Consider the following 22,137-nt stretch of genomic DNA (forward strand, 5'->3'; position numbering starts at 1 on the left):
GTTTGAACACCTGGGCAGGGAGGCTGCTGAGCCGGAGCCTCGTCACCCCGCCGGGTGCTCGCCCCAGGCCAGCGCGGGGAGGGAGGGAGAGGAGGTGGTTCTCGTGCTGCTCCAGGAGTTTAATTTGAACAGCTGCTGAGCCCAGTCGTTCCGGGGCGTGAGGCAGAGAGGAGCCGGCTGGGTGCTCAGTGCAGGGGAGGGGGTCGCGGAGAGCCTTGTTGCAGCTGGATCCACTCCGAGGCCCAGTCCCCAGTGCAGGGTGCGTATCTGCTCCAGGGCCGGTGGCGGGTGGCACCAGCAGACATCGTGCGGTGGCGTAAGTGAAAGGGGCATGAGCTGGTGCGTCTCCGCCCGTGCCCTGGCAGACGGACGAGTTCACGTCATCAAGACCACTGCAGCCATGGGCCCAACTGGGCTCCCAGTAGGCATCTCAGAGAGAGAGGCCAAGCAATGGCCAGACCCTGGAGCCGGAGCAGGCCGACGCTGAGGTAGTTTGGCAGGAAAGCCCACGCTCTAGGCCTCCTGTGGGTCCAGAGAGAGTTTGGCTTCTTCGGGCTGCCAGTCCCCAGCCTGGCACGCCGGGCAGAGCCCACCATCATGGCTGCACTCCCTGCTTGGAGGGAGGTTTGCTGGGTTCCAGTTTGGTCTCATGTTCCTTGCTTGGCTCATCCTGCATGGTGGGATGGAGGCATTTGCTGAGCTCTCTCTTCACTGGCTCTGAAGCTTCCCTGCCCCCATCCTGGCTCCAAGAAATGCCCTTTCCACTTAGCACTAGCCACCAAGCCCTGGCCTGGGGCACTGCCCCTTCAGTGAGGCATTGTGGGAAACAGCCGGTCCCCTCATCCTTGCCCCCCCGTCCTGGCACTCCCTGACCAGTGGGCTCCCTCCCTTCCATTCCCAGGTGCCCACTCTGTACAGTCTCGCCCCACTCACAACGGAGGTCCCTCTGCCCAGGGGGAAGGGAGCTGTCCTCTGAAGACACCCTCTGCTCTGGGGCCCATTTAATCACATGCTCTCTATTTTCCAGCTCCCCGGTGATGGGACGAAGAACATCCTCACCATCCTCACGGAGAAGGATCTTCTGTTCTACAGCAGCCTCCCACAGACCAGGGATGCCCTGAACAAGCCAGCCCACAGCTACCCTCTCATCGCCACCAGGTGCCGTGAGCCGGCTGGCTGCACTGCCTCAAACTGTAGTGCATTGGTGCAGGGAGCCACCCAGCCTTAGCCGAGCAATGTGTGCTGGGACAAAGCCCCAGGCAGCCCCCACCCAGCAAGCCCTTGCTCTCGTCTAGCACCTTTCATCACTAGATCTCTAAGCTCAGGCAGTGCTAGTAGTCCCATTTTCCAGATGGGGAAACTGAGGCAGAGAGTGGTGAAGTGACTTGCCCAGGTCATGCAGCCGGCCAGTGGCAGAACCACAGCCTCTGCTCCTCACCTGTCCGTCACTGGAGCTATTTTGCCCCACGCAGGTGACAGATTTGTCAGCATCAAAAGGGTTGGTTGTCCCCATGGCAGCACCACAGACAGTTAGGCCCAGAGTGGGGTTTGCAGTGCTCAGCACTGGGAGGGGTGAGTTTGGGAACAGGCTGAGGGTGTTCAGCGAGGCCCCCGGCATGGCCAGTGGGGCTGGCCATGGAGCCCGGGAACCATGATCCTCGGGTGCTGTGTCACAGATCAATCTGAACAGCCACAGTCTGTGGGACTGGCCAGGTCTTGCTTGAAGATCCAGATTCAGACAAGCCCTGAACAGCAAAGCAAAGTGAAGCAGAGACCTGAGTTTGAGTCTGGCGTGAAACCAGCAAGAGGTGACTCAGGCTGTGGCCAGTGGTGGGCCATGCTAGAACTGGTTAGTGCCAATGAAGCAGAGTTAACTAGTGCTGTTGTGAATCTAGGGGGACCCTCCCAGATGTGTGTGCTGGGGGTAGTCAGTCAGCTCCCCATTGTGTTTGGCATTGGGCTCCTGTTTCTGGCAGCTGTCAATGTCTGACACTTTGCTGGTGGCAGATCAGTCCCTCAGGAGGCGCTCAGAGCAGGACGGAGCAGTGTGACAGCCTGGATTGCCAGCTGATCCCTTCTCCTACGCCAGAGAGTGCACCAGGGCTGAGGCAGCTGGGAGACCAAGCAGCAAAAGTCACTCTCCCATTTTGGGATCCCTGAAACCCCCCCCCCCCCACAGGCCCCCTGGGATTTCCCCTCTCTCCCTCCCACAGAGGAGGGCTGGGAGCAGCTAGCGGGCCTCATTTGAGCATGACTCGAGACACTGCCCCCTCTGCAGGTGGCATCACTTCCCAGTCCCTTGCAGCCGGGAAGCCTCGGCTGGACCCTGGGATAGATCTTTGCATAGCCTTCAGCCCACCAGCTGGCTTCACATTCCTCTGTGCAGCCACATGGGGCATTCGCCAGGCTAGGAGCCCGCATGCCTGCTAAGGAGCACCCACATGGCATTGCAGGAACATCTCTACAGGGTTCCAGAACCCAGTGGGCAACAAGATCCATGTGACTTACAGCCAGCACTCCAAAATCTCCGCTCAGTAACTCTGACCTCAGCTGCACCTGCCACCAAAAATATTTCCTCCCAAATGTGGCATTTCCTCCCCAGGCTCAGCAGGCAACCTTCCCTCGTGGGCCAGTGAGAGGGAGCAACAGAGATTTCCCCCCCTCTGGAGAGAGAGGAATTCCCCCGTGCAGTAGGATCCAGGCCTTGGTTCTGGGCTCAGTAGATGAGGAGATGTCAGGCGTGAAATGTGTATCGAGACTTCTTGATAAGTTAATTCCGCTTGTTTGGAGAGGTTTGTGACATATAAGAGGAGTCGTGTTCCTCTCCCCGTGAGCATTGTGCAGTAGGACCCGCGGCCACGGGGGTAACCTGGCTTTTTACAAGCAGAGAGGTGCCAGACCCAGCGGGGACAGTGACCTGTTTTGTACGCTCACCCCGTAAAACGTTCCCAGGTGGCTTCTCTATAAAGTAAGTGGCTGTTTCACCTCCTCCCACCAGCAGGGTTTCCTGTGTGCCCTTCCGAACAGCCCATCTAACTCACTCACGGTTTCACTGCGTAATGCCGCCATTCCAATGCGGTGCTGACAGCAGTAAACCTTCCTAGACTCTGGCGCATGTACTTTATAGTCTGTATGCTGGAGATGAGCCTGAGAGCCAAGAATTCAGAGTTAGATTTATCTCTTAAAGCTTCCATCACCTTCCAGAGTTCAGGGCTGTTTGGGGTGCAACCATCCTGAATTCCCCACTACAAAGGGCCGGGGGAATTCAGACCAGTGGGTCAGGCTCACTCATGTGTAGGCAAAACTTTCCCCTGGTTACTAAGGACACCTTAGACTATGAAACCTGATAGACCGACAAGCTTATTTCCCTTTTCATTTTCCACCATTGATGCTGTTGCTTGCAAGCTTTGCAGTGAGACTAGACCTGTCACTGTCCCCGTCTGTATCTAGTCAGCGTTGCTGTCAGGCATTCGCACCCGGCTGCTGTTTGGGAACGCAGCCAGGGAATTAAGGTGGGTTACGGTTTTGAAAGGGGACTAGTGATTTAACTGCCCAACTTTTGCCACGTCAAAGAGGCCTGATTCCCAGAAACTGCTGAACATGCCCCATCTGCCAGTCAGACCTCTTACATATAAAAAAATCAAAGCACGTCTCTGACATTTGTTAAAAGTGCTGCTCATTTTACGGTTAGCCAAACCCTTGCTCTTTATTAGGGATTCTGCATCTGGGGCCTAAGCCATGGCTGAGGGTTGCCACTTGGCCATAAAGGTTCCTGGAATTTCAGTTCATGATTCCACATTTCTGAAATCCAGCCAGATGGAGTGACTGCAAGGGTGTCTGGGTGGGACAGAGGCAAGTGCCCCCCAGGGAGGAACCAGGGGCCCAGAGAAATCAGCCCCTGTGTATCTCAGCAATACTCTAGCCAGGGGTGGAGCGAGAGACGTACATGGTGCTGCAGTGGTCTCTGCTGGCAAATGTCTCATACTGCAGGGACAATGAAAACAGGTGGAATCTGAGGCCATTCAAGAGGGGAGCATGTGCTTGAAGGGCTCTGCTCCTGTAGAATTACAGGTTTCAGAATAACAGCCGTGTTAGTCTGTATTTGCAAAAAGAAAAGGAGTACTTGTGGCACCTTAGAGACTAACCAATTTATTTGAGCATAAGCTTTCGTGAGCTACAGCTCACTTCATCGGATGCATACTGTGGAAAGTATAGAAGATCTCTTATACACACAAAGCATGAAAAAACGGGTGTTTACCACTACAAAAGGTTTTCTTTCCCCCCACCCCACTCTCCTGCTGGTAATAGCTTATCTAAAGTGATCACTCTCCTTACAATGTGTATGATAATCAAGTTGGGCCATTTCCAGCACAAATCCAGGTTTTCTCCCCCTCACCCCCCACAAACCCACTCTCCTGTTGGTAATAGCTTATCTAAAGTGATCACTCTCCTTACAATGTGTATGATAATCAAGGTGGGCCATTTCCAGCACAAATCCAGGGTTTAATAAGAACATCTGGGGGGGGGGGGGGTAGGAAAAAACAAGGGGAAATAGGTTACCTTGCAAAATGACTTAGCCACTCCCAGTCTCTATTCAAGCCTAAGTTAATTGTATCCAATTTGCAAATGAATTCCAATTCCACAGTCTCTCGCTGGAGTCTGGTTTTGAAGTTTTTTGTTGTAATATCGCAACTTTCATGTCTGTAATCGTGTGACCAGAGAGATTGGAGAGTGGGTTTGTATGTGTGTGTGGGGGGGGGGGGGGGAGGAGAAAACCTGGATTTGTGCTGGAAATGGCCCACCTTGATTATCATACACATTGCAAGGAGAGTGATCACTTTAGATAAGCTATTACCAGCAGGAGAGTGGGGTGGGGGGAGAGAAAACCTTTTGTAGTGGTAAACCCCCATTTTTTCATGCTTTGTGTGTATAAAGGATCTTCTGTACTTTCCACAGTATGCATCCGATGAAGTGGAATTACAGTGCCCGTGCCCCACTGCATCCCGGGGAGACAGAGCCTGTGTGCACATCATACCCCCCCTGCGCTCTCTCCCAGCAGAGGGCAGCCGGGTATTGTTACAGACAAGTTTGCAGTGTGGAACAGAAGGGGCTGAAGGGCCCCCCCATCCCCGGCATTTTAGTTCTCACGCCATTTGCAAACCCACTGGCATGTGAATCGTATTTCATTCCTTCACCGTACAAACCTCAGCCGGCCCAGGTTGGTGCTGGATGGAACCAGGGTACGGAAACCCTGACACCAGCTCCAGCAGGGGCCGGCGGGACTGGAGCTCAGCTGTTGGGCTGGCAGTCAGGACACCTGCATTTCCTCCCAGGCTCCGCCCCAGATGCCCTGTCCCGTCCCTTCTCAGAGGTTAATGGGAGGTGGCGTTCGTTGCCATGTGTGAAGTGCTTTGAGATCCTAGGTGGAAGGGGCTAGAGAAGGACAGGGCATCGCGAGCTGTCATGAACGAATCCAGGGTACAGTTCAGACTTCACCCAGTGCAAAGCAGAGCAAGGAAACCAGCACCATGAAGGGTGAAAGAGCCCTGCCACCTTACAGAGAGTGTCTGTACCTCTGGCTCCCGTGAGCGCAGTGTCCAAGCACCTGCCAGTCGGTTACATGCCCCCCCCTCACATTTACCAACAGGGAATCAAGGCAGAGCGCCCCAGATCCTAACTCCCCTGGGAATCAGTGGAAGTTAGGCACCTGAACACCTGTGAGGATTTGGGCCACAGGGATTAAGTGACTTGCCCAGGGAGCAGGTGGCAGAGAAGATCTCCTGCATCTGAGGCTAGCGCCCTAACCACTAGGCCACACTTCCTGGAGGGTGGTGGTGCTCTCTCCATTGCACTAGTGGACAGTGGTGTTGGGGGTTCTTTGTACAACTGCCATTTCATGCTGACCAGTCTCCTGCTCTCCCTATGCAGGCTTGTGCACTCCGGTCCGTCCAAGGGCTCCCTCCTCTATGACTCGGAACTCGCCTTTGCCTTGCGGACGGGAACCAAGAAGGGGGTGGAGACGCACCTGTTCAGTGTGGAGACGCACCGGGACCTGGCGATGTGGACGCGGATGCTGGTGGATGGCTGTCACAGCGCAGCCGAGTTCACGCAGGAAGTCTCAGCAGGTCAGGAACTGGGGAGGCCATGGGAGGCGAGTGTCAGGAGGAGGGAGGGAAGCAGAGACTTGCCTGCAAGGGTCAGGCAGTGTGGGGGAGGCCAGACCCCTCAAAGGCAGTGCTCTGCCTGTTCTCACAGGGATCCTCTCCTCACCAGCGGCTGGGGCTCAGAGTGAGTCAGTCTCCCAAGTGAGTAGTGTGGGACACTGGCCTCCCCACATTGGGAATTGCTGGTGTCATGAATAGTGATATTCTGTGGGGTGAATGGGGTGCCAAATACCATAGCACAAGGGGCATGGCCAGTGGGCAGCGGGCAGTGGTATACATGGCAGTGGGTACCTGGCAGAAGGTGAGTGGGGGGATCTGGAGGGAGGGACACAGGAGCGGGAATAACACTCCTCAGGGAATACCGAGGGCTGGTGCTATAATACAGGGAATATTCGACTGCCAGGTGGGGAAGAGCCTGCCAGCTTCAGCTCAGGAGCTGGGCACCGTGCAGTGAGCACCCAGCCCTACATGGGCATCCGTGGCGAACTATAGGATGGCTTGCTGCCTGCCCTGCCCAGGTCTAATCAGAGACTTGCAGACAATTCCTCCAGGCCCCCTGATCTCTGAGAGAATCAAGTGCAGGCAAGGCTGCCCCAGGCTGAATCCAGCCGCAGCCCAGCCCAGCTGGGATTTGCTGGGGGAAGAAGATGGGATGTGAAAGTGTCCAGCTGACAGGGTGGCAAAGCAGCACTGGGGACAGAGGCAAGAGAGAGCCCTGGGGAGGAGGCTGGCTGGGGTGGGCACGTTTCAGAGTTGGCTACAGCTGATGGAGCTGTAACTTTGCAACACATGGTGGGCCATGTCTGCCACCTGGCTCCATGCAGGGCAATGGCACTGTACCACTCCCCACCAGTGGAGGATCACAGTTTCACCCCACACCTGGGGATCTTCAGTGATATCAGCTTCACTTCGCTCTGAACTCTGCGGGCAGTTTGCCCATCGGGAAGGCAGTGGGGGACTATGTCCCATGTACCCTGCAGGGCCACGTTTCACCTGGCTCTCACCGCTGAGTGAGGTTCCAACCCCAGCTGCCCCAAGATGCCCTGTAATGAGTACAGCTCCAGGCCCTGCACCCAGGGGGCTGCGGGAGCAGGGGAGACTTTGGGGGGGAAAGGAGCACTGAGCCTGAGTGATGCCATTCTACCCTGGTCTCTTTCAGCCTGCACATGGAATGGGCGGGAATGCACCTTGTCCATCCACATCGACAAGGGCTTCACCATCTTCACCACAGAGCCTGGCATCAGCAGGACCATCCTGCTGCAGCAGCCCTTCGAGAAGCTGCAGATGTCCTCTGATGATGGGGCGAAGATGCTCTACCTGGACTTCGGCAGCGCAGAGGGAGAGATTGTGCGTTGGCTTGGTGCTTTGCTCGCTTGCTGAGATCGCCTGCTGCATGCTCCCTCTGGGACCCCCAGGGGGAGGTGGGAGGGGTGGGCGGAGTGTGGGTCCTCTGACAAGGGGTCATGGGAATGTGGCTCCATCTCAGAGGACAGGTGCTGCTCAGGCAATGGGCAATGCGGGATTCTTGCATCACTTTGAAGAAAAGATAAACCAGGCTGGTAGCATTCAGGGCTGTCAATGCCTCCCCCGGGCACGGAGCGCAGCATGGGGAGTAGGTACTGGGTGGGCTCGGGGACAGAGGGATGGGTGGTCCGACCCGTATTATGTCTAGAAGGAGATGAAAGGAACGAGGAATAGATCCTGGGCTGGAGTTTTGCTCCTTTAAAACGTTGCTCTGTGGGGGTTCTGTTGGGGCGGGGTCCTGTCGGGCAGGACAGCAGGTGAGGGCAGCATGTGGCTTAGAGGTGTGGTGCTGGGACAGCAAGCAGCCTGTTGCCAGGTACCCCCGCAGGCTTCAGCTCCCCATGTCTGGGTTCGTTGCTGTGAAACGAGGCAGGCGGTGTCATTTCCAGCCCAGCTGGGTGTACACATGCACGCTCCAGGCGAGGTGGCTCACTAACCATGGTCATGTAGCCATGGTGGGCCAGGTTCACTAGCCCAAGAGTCATCCCATGGGAGAGCCCATGCACGCACTCAGGGGGTCCCCACCCTGCTGCTGCGGCTGCACTCCAGCTCGCTCAGACCTCGCACCGGTGTGTCTGCCTCAGCTGGAAATCACACCTCCAGCTCCACTGTACCCACAGTGGTTTCAGACCCTTTCCTCCCACCCCACGTTAATAGCCAATAGCAAGGGGCACCAGCCAGCCCTGTTCACCGTCTCACCCAGATGCTTCAATGGGTATGTCTACACTGGAATTAAAAACCTGCAGCCGGCCTGTGCCAGCTGACTCCTGCTCGTGGGGCTCAGGCTAAGGGGCTGTCTCATTGCGGTGTAGACGTTTGGGCTCAGGCTGGAGGCCAGGCTCTGTGAGATGGGAGGGTCCCAGGCTCGGCCTACATCAACACCACGGTTAAACAGCCCTGCAGTCCAAGCCCTGCGAGCCCGAATCAGCTTGCATGGGCCGGCCACGGGTTTTTAATTGCAGTGAGTCTGAACTGCCCTCTCCCCTGGGAGACAGCGTCTGGGGAGGATGGTGAAGCAGCTAAAGAGGAATTCCCGATCCTGGGCTCTCTCCCCGCCAACGTGACTTCACGGCACATTTCACCCCCAGCCCTTACCTGCAGGGTGGCCCTACAGTAGCAAAGCGGAGGCTGAGAGGTCTGAGCAGAGCACTGACCATTGCAAATATTCCCCTTTATTACAGCAACTGGACCTTCACTCCTGCCCCAAAACCATTGTCTTCATTATCCACTCATTCCTATCCGCCAAAGTGACCCGGCTCGGGCTGCTGGCATAGGGGCCTGGGAAGGATCCAGAGAGAGAATTCGAATCCCACGAGAGCTATGCACTATGGCGATTCCCTCCTGGCCAACGCCAAACGAAAGCCATTCAGACAAGATGCGAATGACTGGGTAACACAGCCACAGCCAAGGAAAACCACTCAATGTCCAGGACACCTGACATAATCCCTGCCACTGCCGGGTCTGCCTCCCACCAGCAACGAGACAGAAGGCACTGCTCCCAGCCCGCTTGTAGTGGGCATTCTCTGCAGCCTCGCTCAAGAGCTAACGACATTCCCACTTCGACAACAGCACTCGAAACAAGCTTGAAAAATACCCAGGCAAGACAAAACACCCCCCCAGATACACTGTCACGCTAGTGCCTTGTGAGATGATATTTTCTGTACAAAGAATCAGTTTGTATCAATGTTTTATATTTATATAGCTCGGTTCTAAAGGCTCCCCATATTTTAAACCCCCTTTGTCATAAAAAGAAGCTGTAGATTAGATACTTCAACAAACATCTCTGATCCCCCGAGGCCCATTTTGGAAACAACTGGTCTGGAGTCCTGATCCAACTTTGTATTCTTTTGGCCGATGTGAACTAGAGAGTATGAAGTCTATTTGCTGATTTATTCAACTCTGTAACTAGTTAGAAGAGCCATAATTTAAAACCCTTTTTATTCATTAGATTTGGATGGTTCTGTTTCTTTTGCTAACTCGCAGCCCTTTGATAATTTTATTTTTTGGTTTAATTTTTTGTGGCGCAGGGGCTGTCAGGTAGGGAGCAGGAAAACAATTTGTTTTATGAACCAAAAGTTCATGCATGAAAATCTTTTTTTCTTTTGTGAAATAAACATCACAGGCAACGCCAGACGATATTTGTTTCCTGATTTATGCTGAGTAGTAGCAATTCTATGACAATTTCAAGTCACAAATGGCTTGATGCTTTGATTTAATTTTGCCAAAGTATGGCGTGAAAGGGAGCAAAGAGGACTGTGAGGTTCTGACTGGAGAGGATCGAAACAACAGGAGAAAGTTCTGCAATAATGTCATTGACTTTTTTCTATTGGGGGGGTTCAGACTTTGAAATTCTAGCAACGTTCATCAAAATTCAAAACATTTCAGCTTGCTCTAGATCTGATAGGAAGAGAGATTTGAACAGAGGGGACATTTCTGGTTTTAGCGTTACTGGTGCTATTTAGGATTTGGGAAGAAGGATTAGTTGCTCTGATTGTATTGTAAGTGCTGAGCTCTGCTAATCTTCTTTCTCTCAGGCTTTGGCCCCATGGAGCTTGCCCAGACCTTTTCTTTGTGGTCAAATGTGGGTTTTGTAATTAACAGTTGCAGCTCTACTATCTTGGGCTGACTTCCTGTCCAGCCTGCCAAGCCAAGTGGTGTTAGAAATGGCCGTTCTTGGATGGGAGAACCTTGGAGAGCACTAGGTGGTATTAGTGGCTCCTTATGGGATGTCCTTGTCTCTGAACCAGTGGCTCATCATAGTGTTTGGGAGTGCTGGAGGCATTGTCTGTTGTCCGTGACAAGAGAAGTGGTTCACCTGACCAAAAAGGGGAAGAGCGTCTTTGTAGCCAACTCACCAACCTGGTGAGGAGGGCTTTAAACTAGCTTCAGAGGGGACGGTAAACCCCAAAAATGCAATCTTAACAGAGGGCTAGATGTTGGGAGGGCAGGCGGGGGGGTGGGGGTTTAGAGCATCGAAAATTACGATAGAGTAAAAGGACCAGCAAGAGAGAAATCAATGGAGGAATCTGCTCAGCATCTTAAATGTTTATTCACAAATGCAAGGCATGTAGGGAATAAACAGGAAGAACGGGAAATATTGGTACATAAAATAAATGATGACTTAATTGGCATCTGTGAGACTTGGTGGGATAAGTCTCATTACTGGAATATTGGTATAGAGGGTCATGGCAGGGGTCTACTACAGACCACCACATGAGGAAGAGAAGGTGACTTGAGGTATTTCTAGAACAAATAACAGAAATATCCAAAACACAAGACCTGGTATCAATGGGGGACTTTAACTACCCAGACATCTGGTGGGAAAGTAATACGGCAAAACACAAAATCTCCAGTAAGTTCTCGGAATGTGTTGGGGACAAATTTTTGTTTCACAAAGTAGTGGAAGTAACCAGGGGGGCAGCCATTTTAGACTTGATTCTGACCAACAGGGAGGAATTGGTTGCAAATCTGAAGGTGGAAGGCAATTTAGGTGAAAGTGATCATGAAATGATAGCTTGCACAATTCTAAGGAAAGGAAGGCATGACAGCAGAATAAGGACAATGGAGTTCAAAAAAGCAGACTTTAACAAACCCAGAGAACTGGTAGGTAAGGTCCCCTGGGAAGAAAATCTAAGGGAAAAAGGAGTTCAGGGGAGCTGGTTGTTTCTCAAGACAATATTAAAGGTACAACAGCAAACTGTCCCGATGCAAAGGAAAGACAGGAAGAATAGTAAGAGGTCAATATGGCTCCATCAGGAGTTTTTTAATGACCTGAAATTCAAAAAGGAATCCTACAAACAGTGGAAATGTGGACTAATTGCTATGGACGAGTATAAAAGAACAGCACAAGCATATGAGGACAAAATCAGAAAGGCTCAGGCACACAACGAGTTACACCAAGCCCAAAGCACTTTCCCCAAGAATAGGGGTGTAATCTCAGACAGGTCCAGTGCCAAGAATTATATTCTGCCTCTAGCTAATCCTTTTGGTTTCAGTTGGAAAAGGTATTGTTCTCTTCCTGGACTAAACAGCTGTGCAGCGTTACTGAGCCCTGGGAAGCAGTTGCAGTAATTCACTCCAGAAGTGGCTGCATTTCAGTGATTGCTGTATGTGTTGGCTGGAAACTCTCTGGGATCCTGCGGGATACAACACCTTACATGAACTGTAAGGAATCATAATTGTTAAAGCCTGCACAAGTCCTGCTACCATCAAGCTCCCCAGAAGAGTTTTCTGAACACTTCCTTGGCTTTCAAAGACACCTGAGTCCCAGCCTCCATCTCTGGCTGTGAAGTCACAACGACACTGCCAGATGCACTCAGCTGAGCACGCTCGGAGCTGATATTTAGGTTAGGAGTTGGCCTGGAGGAGAGATGCATTCTCCCAGCTCACTGCCTTTCTCATGATCAGTGTTAAAGTCCTACACACAGCAGACTGTCCTAGACAACTGAGTAGAGACTTCTGGCCCTCTGTAGAATTCTATGAGTTTACCCTACGTCTACCCCCTCAGTAAGGATCTTTCTCCATTCCGTTTGCTAGGTGCATAGAGTCATTTCTACAGAACCCTATGCAGTTCCCATAGACATCTCTGGGCTTCACCCCTAGTAAGTTCTGTAGGACATTGCAATCAGTATGGGAGGGGGCACCAGCACCAACATTTTCAAACGTGGTTGTCTAACGTTAGGCAACAAGAGCTATACAGAAGTGCCTGAATAAATGGCACCCACAGCTCCCGCTCAGTACACTTTTGACAGTCAAGTTTAAAATGAAAAGGAGTATTTGTGGCACCTTAGAGACTAACAAATTTATTTGAGCATAAGCTTTCGTGAGCTACAGCTCACTTCATCGGATGCCTAAGCCCTCAGGTGGTGTCTAGCAAAGGCAAAGGCCGGGTCTGGGGAAGATTTCTGTTTGAAGTACAGCAGTGATGCTGTCCAGCCAGCTGCCTGTGAAGTAGGGCTGTAAAGCGATTTAAAAAATTAATCGCAATTAATCAAACTGTTAAATAATAATAGAATACCATTTATTTAAATAGTTTTGGATGTTTTCTACATTTTCAAATATACTGATTTCAGTTACAAAGGGTACCGTGCTCATTTTATATTTATTTTTATTACAAATATTTGCACAAAAGAAATAGTACTTTTCAATTCACCTAATACAAGTACTGTCGTGCAATCTCTTTGTCATGAAAGTTGAACTTACAAATGTAGAATTATGCACAAAAAATAACTGCATTCAAAAATAAAACAACGTAAAACTGTAGAGCCTACAAGTCCACTCAGTCCTACTTCTTGTTCAGCCAATCGCTAAGACAAACGAGTTTGTTTATATTTGCAGGCGATAATGCTGCCCTCTTCTTGTTTACATTGTCACCAGAAAGTGAGAACAGGCGTTCTCATGGCACTGTTGTAGCATCGCAAGATATTTACATGCCAGATGCACTAAAGATTCGTATATCCCTTCATGCTTCAACCACCATTCCAGGGCACATGCGTCCATGCTGATGACAAGTTCTGCTTGATAACAATCCAAAGCAGTGCGGACTGACGCATGTTCATTTTCATTATCTGAATCAGATGCCACCAGCAGAAGGTTGATTTTCTTTTTTGGTGGTTCAGGTTCTGTAGTTTCCACATCAGAGTGTTGCTCTTTTAAGACTTCTGAAAGCATGCTCCACACCTGGTCCGTCTCAGATTTTGGAAGGCACTTCTGATTCTTAAACCTTGGGTCAAGTGCTGTAGCTATCTTCAGAAATCTCACATTGGTACCTTCTTTGCATTTTGTCAAATCTGCAGTGAAAGTGCTGGGTCATCATCTGAGACTGCTATAACATTAAATATATGGCAGAATGTGGGTAAAACAAAAAGAAATCTACATTTATAAGCTGCACTTTCATGATAAAGAGATTGCACTACGGTACTTGTATGAGGTGAATTGCAAAATATTATTTCTTTTATCATTTTTACAGTGCAAATATTTGTAATAAAAATAACAATATAAAGAGAGCACTGTACACTTTGTATTCTGCATTGTAACTGAAATCAATAGCTTTGAAAATGTAGAAGAACATCCAAAATATTTAATAAATTTCAATTGGTATTCTATTAACAGTTTAACTGCGATTAATCGCGATTAATTTTTTTAATCGTGATTCATTTTTTTGAGTTAATCGCGTGAGTCAACTGCGATTAATTGACAGCCCTACAGTGAAGCACCTGCCAAAGTCAGCCCTGAACAGGACCAGGGGATGGCAGGGGAAGGTGGTTCCTGAGACAAGTGCACCCGCTTGAAATTTTTCTGTTGAAATATTTGTGGGATGAAACTTGACCAAGACAAAAATGGCCATGGAAAATTTTCGTTTGGCTCAAAATGTTCTGGTTTAAAATCAAAAATATACAAATGAAGTGTTTATTAAAAGCTTGGGGTTGCAGTAAAAGTTGAGATGGGCCGTTTCTCTGAAAGATCTGAGCTGGGAATTCTTTGGGGGAAGGTCTCTGGCCTGGGTTATACAGGAGCTCAGACTAGAGATCACAGTGGTTCCTTCTGGCCTCGGAAGCTATTTGGCGCTAGGAAATGGTTTGGGGTTTTTGATTTTCTGATGAAAAACTGGAAAAGTTTCATGGCAAATGTAGCGGGGGGAGGGAATGTTTAGAAATGTCCAAAAAAAAAAAAAAGCAGCAGCAGCAGCAGCTGTGGCAATTAAATCCAACCGCAGCTTTCCAGAGCTCTGCTGAGCAGGAGCTACGGTTGTCAGCCCGGAAGCGTCCCTCGTCCAAGACGGCAAATGCGGACAGTGGCTGCAGCAGTGTCCGTGCCCCGCCTGGTTTTCAGGTGAGATGAATAAGTGGAGCAGGGCTCAGCCTGTGGAAGGCTGACAAGCTCTTCAGGCAACTGGCCCCTTGAACCCACAGCGCACCGAGTCTGGGAGAGTGGTGTCGATGAGAAATGCTGCCCTCTGCTGGCTTTTTTCCCCCATCTTAACAGGAACCGAGAATCTGGAGCTGCCATTTACCAAAGCTTTGAAAATACATCCGTTCACGGGTGCCACTTCACTTCAGAACCATCAGCGTTACAAACAAACGATCTCTCCTTGTGCCGTGGTCCATGGGCGGCGGGTATAATAGGCCAGGGAAGCCTTTGGGCTACAGTTTCACTCCTTAACTTAAGTTATTGTGCTTCCTACCTTAAGCTGTGTATCGCCACGTGCTGTTAAACAGCACTGTTTTGCTCCAAAGACGGTTGTGTTATACACACACACCCCTATTTTGCATAGCACTCTGGTACACTTCAGGCTGAAACCTGCTTTGAAATGTAAACTATCTCCACACCGCATGTGCAGCACTAGATCCACCGAACAGCCCATCCAAGATCAGGGCATTGCATTTAAGGGTTGAATTCATTTGTTGTTGTGATTAATTCTAGAGTCTAGAACTAATTCAGCTTCTTTCTCAGCTAGTGCCTGCCTTTGTTCCCTTCGTTATTTATTGCCAACGATGATCGTTATTTGTGTGAAAAGAGAGGGCACTCTGCCAGCATTGGCCGTATTGCCACTATGTGTACCTTACTCAGCGCAGATCTAGACATCGCAGTCGTTCAAATGCTGATGGTAGCACTGACCCTCAAAGCCGTCCCCATGCTTTACGGTTAATTACGGACATCAGGTATGTCACAGAGGGAGAGGTAGCACCTCTTGTGGTGCAGAGGGATTGAGAGCCAGGGTCCTTGGATGGCATTCCTGCCCTGCCTCTGACTTGCTGTTTGACTCAGGTCAATTCACACAACCTCTGTGTGACAGTGTGCACCAGACCCTTAATGGCCCCCGCTCAAGGCCCTGTGGTTCTACTACACCCTGCCCCAAGAAAGGAGCTGGGAAGGTGGGTCCTCCAGGCCTGCCTAGAGAGGCTGCACTGAAGCAGCCAATCAGAGCCCAGCAGGCTCAAATAAAAGGAGCTGCAGGGGCTGAGCAGGTCAGTTCCTGGCTGGGACCAGTGGGGTGAGGATGGGGGCCTGCCCCACCCTGTGCTACCCACTCCATTGCATTTACTTATGCTGGGAGAATGGGGACCTGAGAACTTTAAGGCTAAGGGGTGAAGATAAAGGGACCAGGTGGGCAGAGGCCCCAAAAGTAGCAGCAGAGGATTACAGGGAGCCCGGAGCTTTGGCAGGCTGGGATCCCTCACTATCCAAGTGGCCTAACCCTGAGAAGGGAACCAGGCATGTTTAGAAGCCCAAGAAAATGGTGGGATTTAAAGGGCCCAGAGATGGGGCTGAAGACCCTGGGGAGGGTAGGCAGTTTGGTGAACTCTTTGCTACCCCGGAAGAGGTTTGTTCTGACTGTGTGACTTGGCTGGAGGGCCGAGTCATTGAACACCTGCCAAGTGAGGTCAGCAACTTACAGGGGGTGCAAAGAGTTGGAAAAAGCTTGCAGTACTGCACCCAGCCACTAGGAGGCACTCAAGGTGACCCATCATGCTCTTCTTTCCCAATTTATAAAATGAGAATTAGAATTGTGATGCTTCCTTGATTCATAAGGTGCTTTGAAATCCTTCTAGGAAACAAACACTCAGGTGGTTGTTTGTTTTTAATGCTTTCGTGAGCAAAGGCATCAGGAAGGAGCTGTGGAGGTCTGGTCCGTATGTGCAGATGGCCTTCAAAAGTGCAGTAAACGTTATCCCCTACACTTGGCAATTCAGGACCCTCTGTTTTTCCAAGCTCTGGTTTATAAAGGTCAAACAAGGCAGTGTTGGATCTCACCTTGTTTTGCAAAGGAAAGTAAGTAGCATTATAATTCCCATGTCACAGCTGCAGAGGCTGAGGTACACAGTGGGGAAGTGACTCACCCAAAGTTACACATAGGTTAGTGTCAGGAATAGAGCTGTGGTTTTCTGTATCCCCAGCCCATGCTGTAGCCACTTGGACATGCTGCTTCTTAGGGTAAAAGCCTCTAAAATTTTCAGTCTAACATTAACCTGAACTTTTGGTAAATAAAGTCCACGCTGCAAAAAACAAATGACACCATATCAGAATTGTAGCTGATCAGGATTTTTCAATGGAACATTTTTTTTCCACTGAAAAATTCCAATTTGTCAAAACCAAAACTGTGGGAAGGGCTTGGTGTCAACAAATTTCCCTACTCAAAAGTTTAAAAATGGTCAGCGTCCCGTTTCACATTGTCAAAATTAAAATTTTCAGGGTTTTGGTTCAAAGTGGCTTTTTTTCATTTTGAAATTCAACTTAATTTGTACTGAAAAATGTGAAAGGTTGAAATCGAAATGAAACGTTTCAAACTGAGCCAAGATGAATTTGTATTGGGTTTTCTTGCTCGTGAAAAGATTTTGCCGTTTCATCCCACTTCAGGACAGGCCACTTTGCCCTCTCACAATTCTGGGTTGCACTTGATTTCCAGCCTCTCCCAGCCAATGCTCTGCAGCTGTGCTGCCGTGACAAGCCTTATCAGCTGCTTCTTTTGTTCAGATGTGCTGTGTATAGAGTGTTTGATCACCATCTAATCACTACAATGCTGCGGCCGAACCTTGTTACTGACATGCATCTGTTGCCATCAAGCCATCCACCTTCTACAATGGCTCATGGGCCCATTACCAGGCCATTGAGCTGGGAGCTCCAAATTTACGGGCCGTGTATTTAAAAGAGGCCTCAGTCAGTTCTGCGCCAGTAATTTTGCCCTTACTGTCAACGTGGGGCAGATATTGGCGTCATTTAAAATAACTGAGTGGCTGATCTATGGACACAATCAGGCACCAAGCTACCTCAGTGCCAGTCTTTGCACACACAGAATCAGAGGTTGGCTTTAAAAATGTAGCCATGAAGGATTATATTTCAAGCCTTTAGACCTGGGCCTTAAACATTTAGTTTTGTGCTGAGTCTGGGGGCCACAGCCTCTCTCAAGCAGAAGCAGCATCTGGTCCTGTTTTGACATGCAACCGGGCTGGCTGAAGGCTGCATGAGGCCCCCTGGGCGTGTTGTCTCTCTCTAACCGTTCCAGCAGCTCGGGAGATGTGGGAATGATCAGCCCTCCTGACTCAACCTTGGTTTTCAAGGGGCTGTTGTTGGTTTGCTCCTGTCCTTGGTGCAGAGAAAGGGCTCCAGGATCCCGACTGGCCGTCTGCAGCGAAAGGATTGAGAACAATCCCAATCAGATGCTGCGAGGCTCATATGCTGAGCTTTATCTTCAGAGAACACCCACCTTGATTGTTAGAAGCCAGCAGCTTTATGCTTGGCTCAAAACCACCCTAATGCCAAAAGCAGGGCATTCCTTTCACAGCCAGGTGCCCCAGCCCTGATGGGGGTTTCAGTACATGCAGCCACAAAGGAGAGACAGGGCTGCCAGGCAGGGTCTGAACAGTGAGTGCCACTTCAGGGTTCTCCATCATGCTGTCTCCCGCCCTGCTTTGGAGGGACACTGGAGAGGCAGGTGTTGTTTGGCAAGGGTTGTTGCCCTCTTCCTGCCTCCAGCTGTGCAGAAGAAGGATCTGAGAGGCTCCCTTAAAGACGAGGATAGGGGAGTTTCTTCCCAGCCCATTTCCAACAGAGGGGCTTTTGTGCTCCAAGCTTCGCTCCTGTGGATGTCCTTAATGTTGGTGTGAACAACCTGTTTGGAGGAAGGACTAACTTGAAGGGGAAAGGAGTCCAGGAGAGCTGGCTGTATTTCAAGGAATCCCTGTTGAGGTTACAGGGACAAACCATCCCGATGAGTCGAAAGAATAGTAAATATGGCAGGCGACCAGCTTGGCTTAATGGTGAAATCCTAGCGGATCTTAAACATAAAAAAGAGGCTTACAAGAAGTGGAAGGTTGGACATATGACCAGGGAAGAGTATAAAAATATTGCTCGGGCATGTAGGAATGATATCAGGAGGGCCAAATCGCACCTGGAGCTGCAGCTAGCCAGAGATGTCAAGAGTAACAAGAAGGGTTTCTTCAGGTATGTTGGCAACAAGAAGAAAGCCAAGGAAAGTGTGGGCCCCTTACTGAATGAGGGAGGCAACCTAGTGACAGAGGATGTGGAAAAAGCTAATGTACTCAATGCTTTTTTTGCCTCTGTTTTCACTAACAAGGTCAGCTCCCAGACTGCTGCGCTGGGCATCGCAAAATGGGGAAGAGATGGCCAGCCCTCTGTGGAGATAGAGGTGGTTAGGGACTATTTAGAAAAGCTGGACGTGCACAAGTCCATGGGGCCGGACGAGTTGCATCCGAGAGTGCTGAAGGAATTGGCGGCTGTGATTGCAGAGCCATTGGCCATTATCTTTGAAAACTCGTGGCGAACGGGGGAAGTCCCGGATGATTGGAAAAAGGCTAATGTAGTGCCAATCTTTAAAAAAGGGAAGAAGGAGGATCCTGGGAACTACAGGCCAGTCAGCCTCACCTCAGACCCTGGAAAAATCATGGAGCAGGTCCTCAAAGAATCAATCCTGAAGCATTTGCATGAGAGGAAAGTGATCAGGAACAGCCAGCATGGATTCACCAAGGGAAGGTCATGCCTGACTAATCTAATCGCCTTTTATGATGAGATTACTGGTTCTGTGGATGAAGGGAAAGCAGTGGATGTATTGTTTCTTGACTTTAGCAAAGCTTTTGACACGGTCTCCCACAGTATTCTTGTCAGCAAGTTAAGGAAGTATGGGCTGGAAGAATGCACTATAAGGTGGGTAGAAAGCTGGCTAGATTGTCAGGCTCAACGGGTAGTTATCAATGGCTCCATGTCTAGTTGGCAGCCGGTATCAAGTGGAGTGCCCCAAGGGTCGGTCCTGGGGCCGGTTTTGTTCAATATCTTCATAAATGATCTGGAGGATGGTGTGGATTGCACTCTCAGCAAATTTGCGGATGATACTAAACTGGGAGGAGTGGTAGATACGCTGGAGGGGAGGGATAGGATACAGAAGGACCTAGACAAATTGGAGGATTGGGCCAAAAGAAATCTGATGAGGTTCAATAAGGATAAGTGCAGGGTCCTGCACTTAGGACGGAAGAACCCAAGGCGCAGCTACAGACTAGGGACCGAATGGCTAGGCAGCAGTTCTGCGGAAAAGGACCTAGGGGTGACAGTGGACGAGAAGCTGGATATGAGTCAGCAGTGTGCCCTTGTTGCCAAGAAGGCCAATGGCATTTTGGGATGTATAAGTAGGGGCATAGCAAGCAGATCGAAGGACGTGATCGTTCCCCTCTATTCGACATTGGTGAGGCCTCATCTGGAGTACTGTGTCCAGTTTTGGGCCCCACACTACAAGAAGGATGTGGATAAATTGGAGAGAGTCCAGCGAAGGGCAACAAAAATGATTAGGGGTCTGGAACACATGACTTATGAGGAGAGGCTGAGGGAGCTGGGATTGTTTAGCCTGCAGAAGAGAAGAATGAGGGGGGATTTGATAGCTGCTTTCAACTACCTGAAAGGGGGTTCCAAAGAGGATGGCTCTAGACTGTTCTCAATGGTAGCAGATGACAGAACGAAGAGTAATGGTCTCAAGCTGCAGTGGGGAAGGTTTAGATTGGATATTAGGAAAAACTTTTTCACTAAGAGGGTGGTGAAACACTGGAATGCGTTACCTAGGGAGGTGGTAGAATCTCCTTCCTTGGAGGTTTTTAAGGTCAGGCTTGACAAAGCCTTGGCTGGGATGATTTAACTGGGAATTGGTCCTGCTTCGAGCAGGGGGTTGGACTAGATGACCTTCTGGGGTCCCTTCCAACCCTTATATTCTATGATTCTATGATTCTATAAGTGTTGTCTAGTGGTCAGAGCAAGGCAGCTGGGAATCAGAACAAAGGGGCTTGGCCAGTGGTTCCCTGGATGAGTGTGGGCAAGTTGTGACGAACTGGGCATATGTTGGTACAACTTCTGAAGATTACGAAGCCTGTCTGCCTGGGGCAGGCAGCACACTCCATTTTGAATGTGCAGCCAACTTTGCTTTCAGGTCTTTGAGGTCTGTTGGCTTCCTGTTGGGGCTGACATCCAGGAGGTTGGTGGCCAAAGTATAACAATAGAGGGTAGTTGATACTAAGTACCAAGTCCTTGGAAATCTAGCCATTCTAGACAAAGGACTGGCCCCAGCCCAGAATAACTGGTGTGTTGGAGGGGGACAGGAGTTACCTTGGCAACCAAGTCACCTGGCAGGGGTTTGTGCTCATGTGGGGAAGCTGGCAAGGGTGTCACCTGACACTGGGGGGGGGGCATTTTCTCCAGTCCATGATGGAGAGACCACTGTACCATGTACCAGCCTGCATGAGGAGGGGGCATCCTGGCTGCCTAATTTCCTGAACACCACTGGTCCCCCAGGACTGCCAGAGGAAGGGTGCACTAGTGAGGACATTGCCTGTAGTGGTTCTTGTTTTGTGTGATGTGCTTTGCATGATTAAATCAAAAGAACATAAAGGTGCTCGAGTGTGCAAAGTGTGTGCGTGCATGTTGTTGACTAATTCACAACTGCTGCCTGCCCCTGAGAGCATTAAACTGTAACCAGACACTTCGCACCATTATCCTACTTGTATGCATGTATCATTTTAGTATCTGAAGTTAGGAATATTGTCTATGCATCTATTATAAATTTGTCTAAACCTGGGGAACGATCACTGGACAGACTGCCATCAGTCTAGATGGCTGGCTGGGAAGGACCATTAGGGAGAACAGTAGGTCTTAGACGATGCTAATCTCCCACCTGGGAGCCTTCCTGGGGACGCTGCAAACAGCCTTTGAGTCATGGCTGTGGTGGCCCTACAGGGACATGTCACCAAGTCACCACAGTTGGCTCCCTGGTAGGCAATGGCAGCAGAGAAGCCAGCAAATGAATGTGCCCAGGAGGCTGAACTGCCCTCTCACTACAAGCATTATTATTATTATTTATTGGGTGACACCAAGAGTGGGAGAAGCTTGCATTGCTTCTGACCATGTTGTTCTGGTGCTGCAGCTGATCTGTGGCAATGAGTTCCATGGGCTAATTATGATACATTATTACACCCATTTTATAGCTGCAGACTGAGGCCCCAGGAGATGAAGCGACTTTCCCAGTGTCAAACGGTCAGCTCAGGCCACAAGTCCTGTGTTCCATTCCCTTACCTCTATTCCCAGATACAGAACACTCCATCTGAAGGGCAGGATGGAAACCTAGGGCCTGTACTTTGTCCTTGTAACTATTTTTTTCCTTCTCTCGCAAGAATCTAATGAAGAATGAAAAGCACGCCGTGGGGCACAAATGCTGAATTATGAAATCACTCTTTGTGTGGGAAGGCAGCTAAAGGTTAATGACCCAGGAATTCCAAAGACAAGATGCTGACACACTGATCTCAGTAGTAGTTACATTAAACAAAGTAAACAAACATTTGTACATTTCCGCAGTTTCCTGGAATTATATTCTCTATGGTTACACTTAGAATGTCTTGTAACTCCTAATAAAATACAAGGGTATTGGACCACCTGTCCAATCCCTTTTCCATCACAGGGT

The 22,137-nt window shown here is 50.0% G+C and overlaps 1 protein-coding gene across 1 annotated transcript in view; it reads left to right on the forward strand.

The window, feature by feature from the left end:
- The window catches only part of SNTA1 (syntrophin alpha 1), a 69,603-nt gene extending 59,784 nt beyond the window's left edge, over positions 1-9,819 (forward strand). The window contains exons 5-8 of the mRNA XM_048820140.2: positions 1,028-1,158; positions 5,929-6,125; positions 7,324-7,511; positions 8,870-9,819. Of these exons, the coding sequence (XP_048676097.2) occupies positions 1,028-1,158; positions 5,929-6,125; positions 7,324-7,511; positions 8,870-8,962 (609 nt within the window). The 3' untranslated portion in view covers positions 8,963-9,819. The remainder of the gene's footprint in view (positions 1-1,027; positions 1,159-5,928; positions 6,126-7,323; positions 7,512-8,869) is intronic.
- The last annotated feature ends 12,318 nt before the right edge of the window (positions 9,820-22,137 follow it).

The sequence above is a fragment of the Caretta caretta genome, chromosome 13, assembly GCF_965140235.1.
Source record: "Caretta caretta isolate rCarCar2 chromosome 13, rCarCar1.hap1, whole genome shotgun sequence".
NCBI classification, from domain to species: Eukaryota; Metazoa; Chordata; order Testudines; family Cheloniidae; genus Caretta; species Caretta caretta.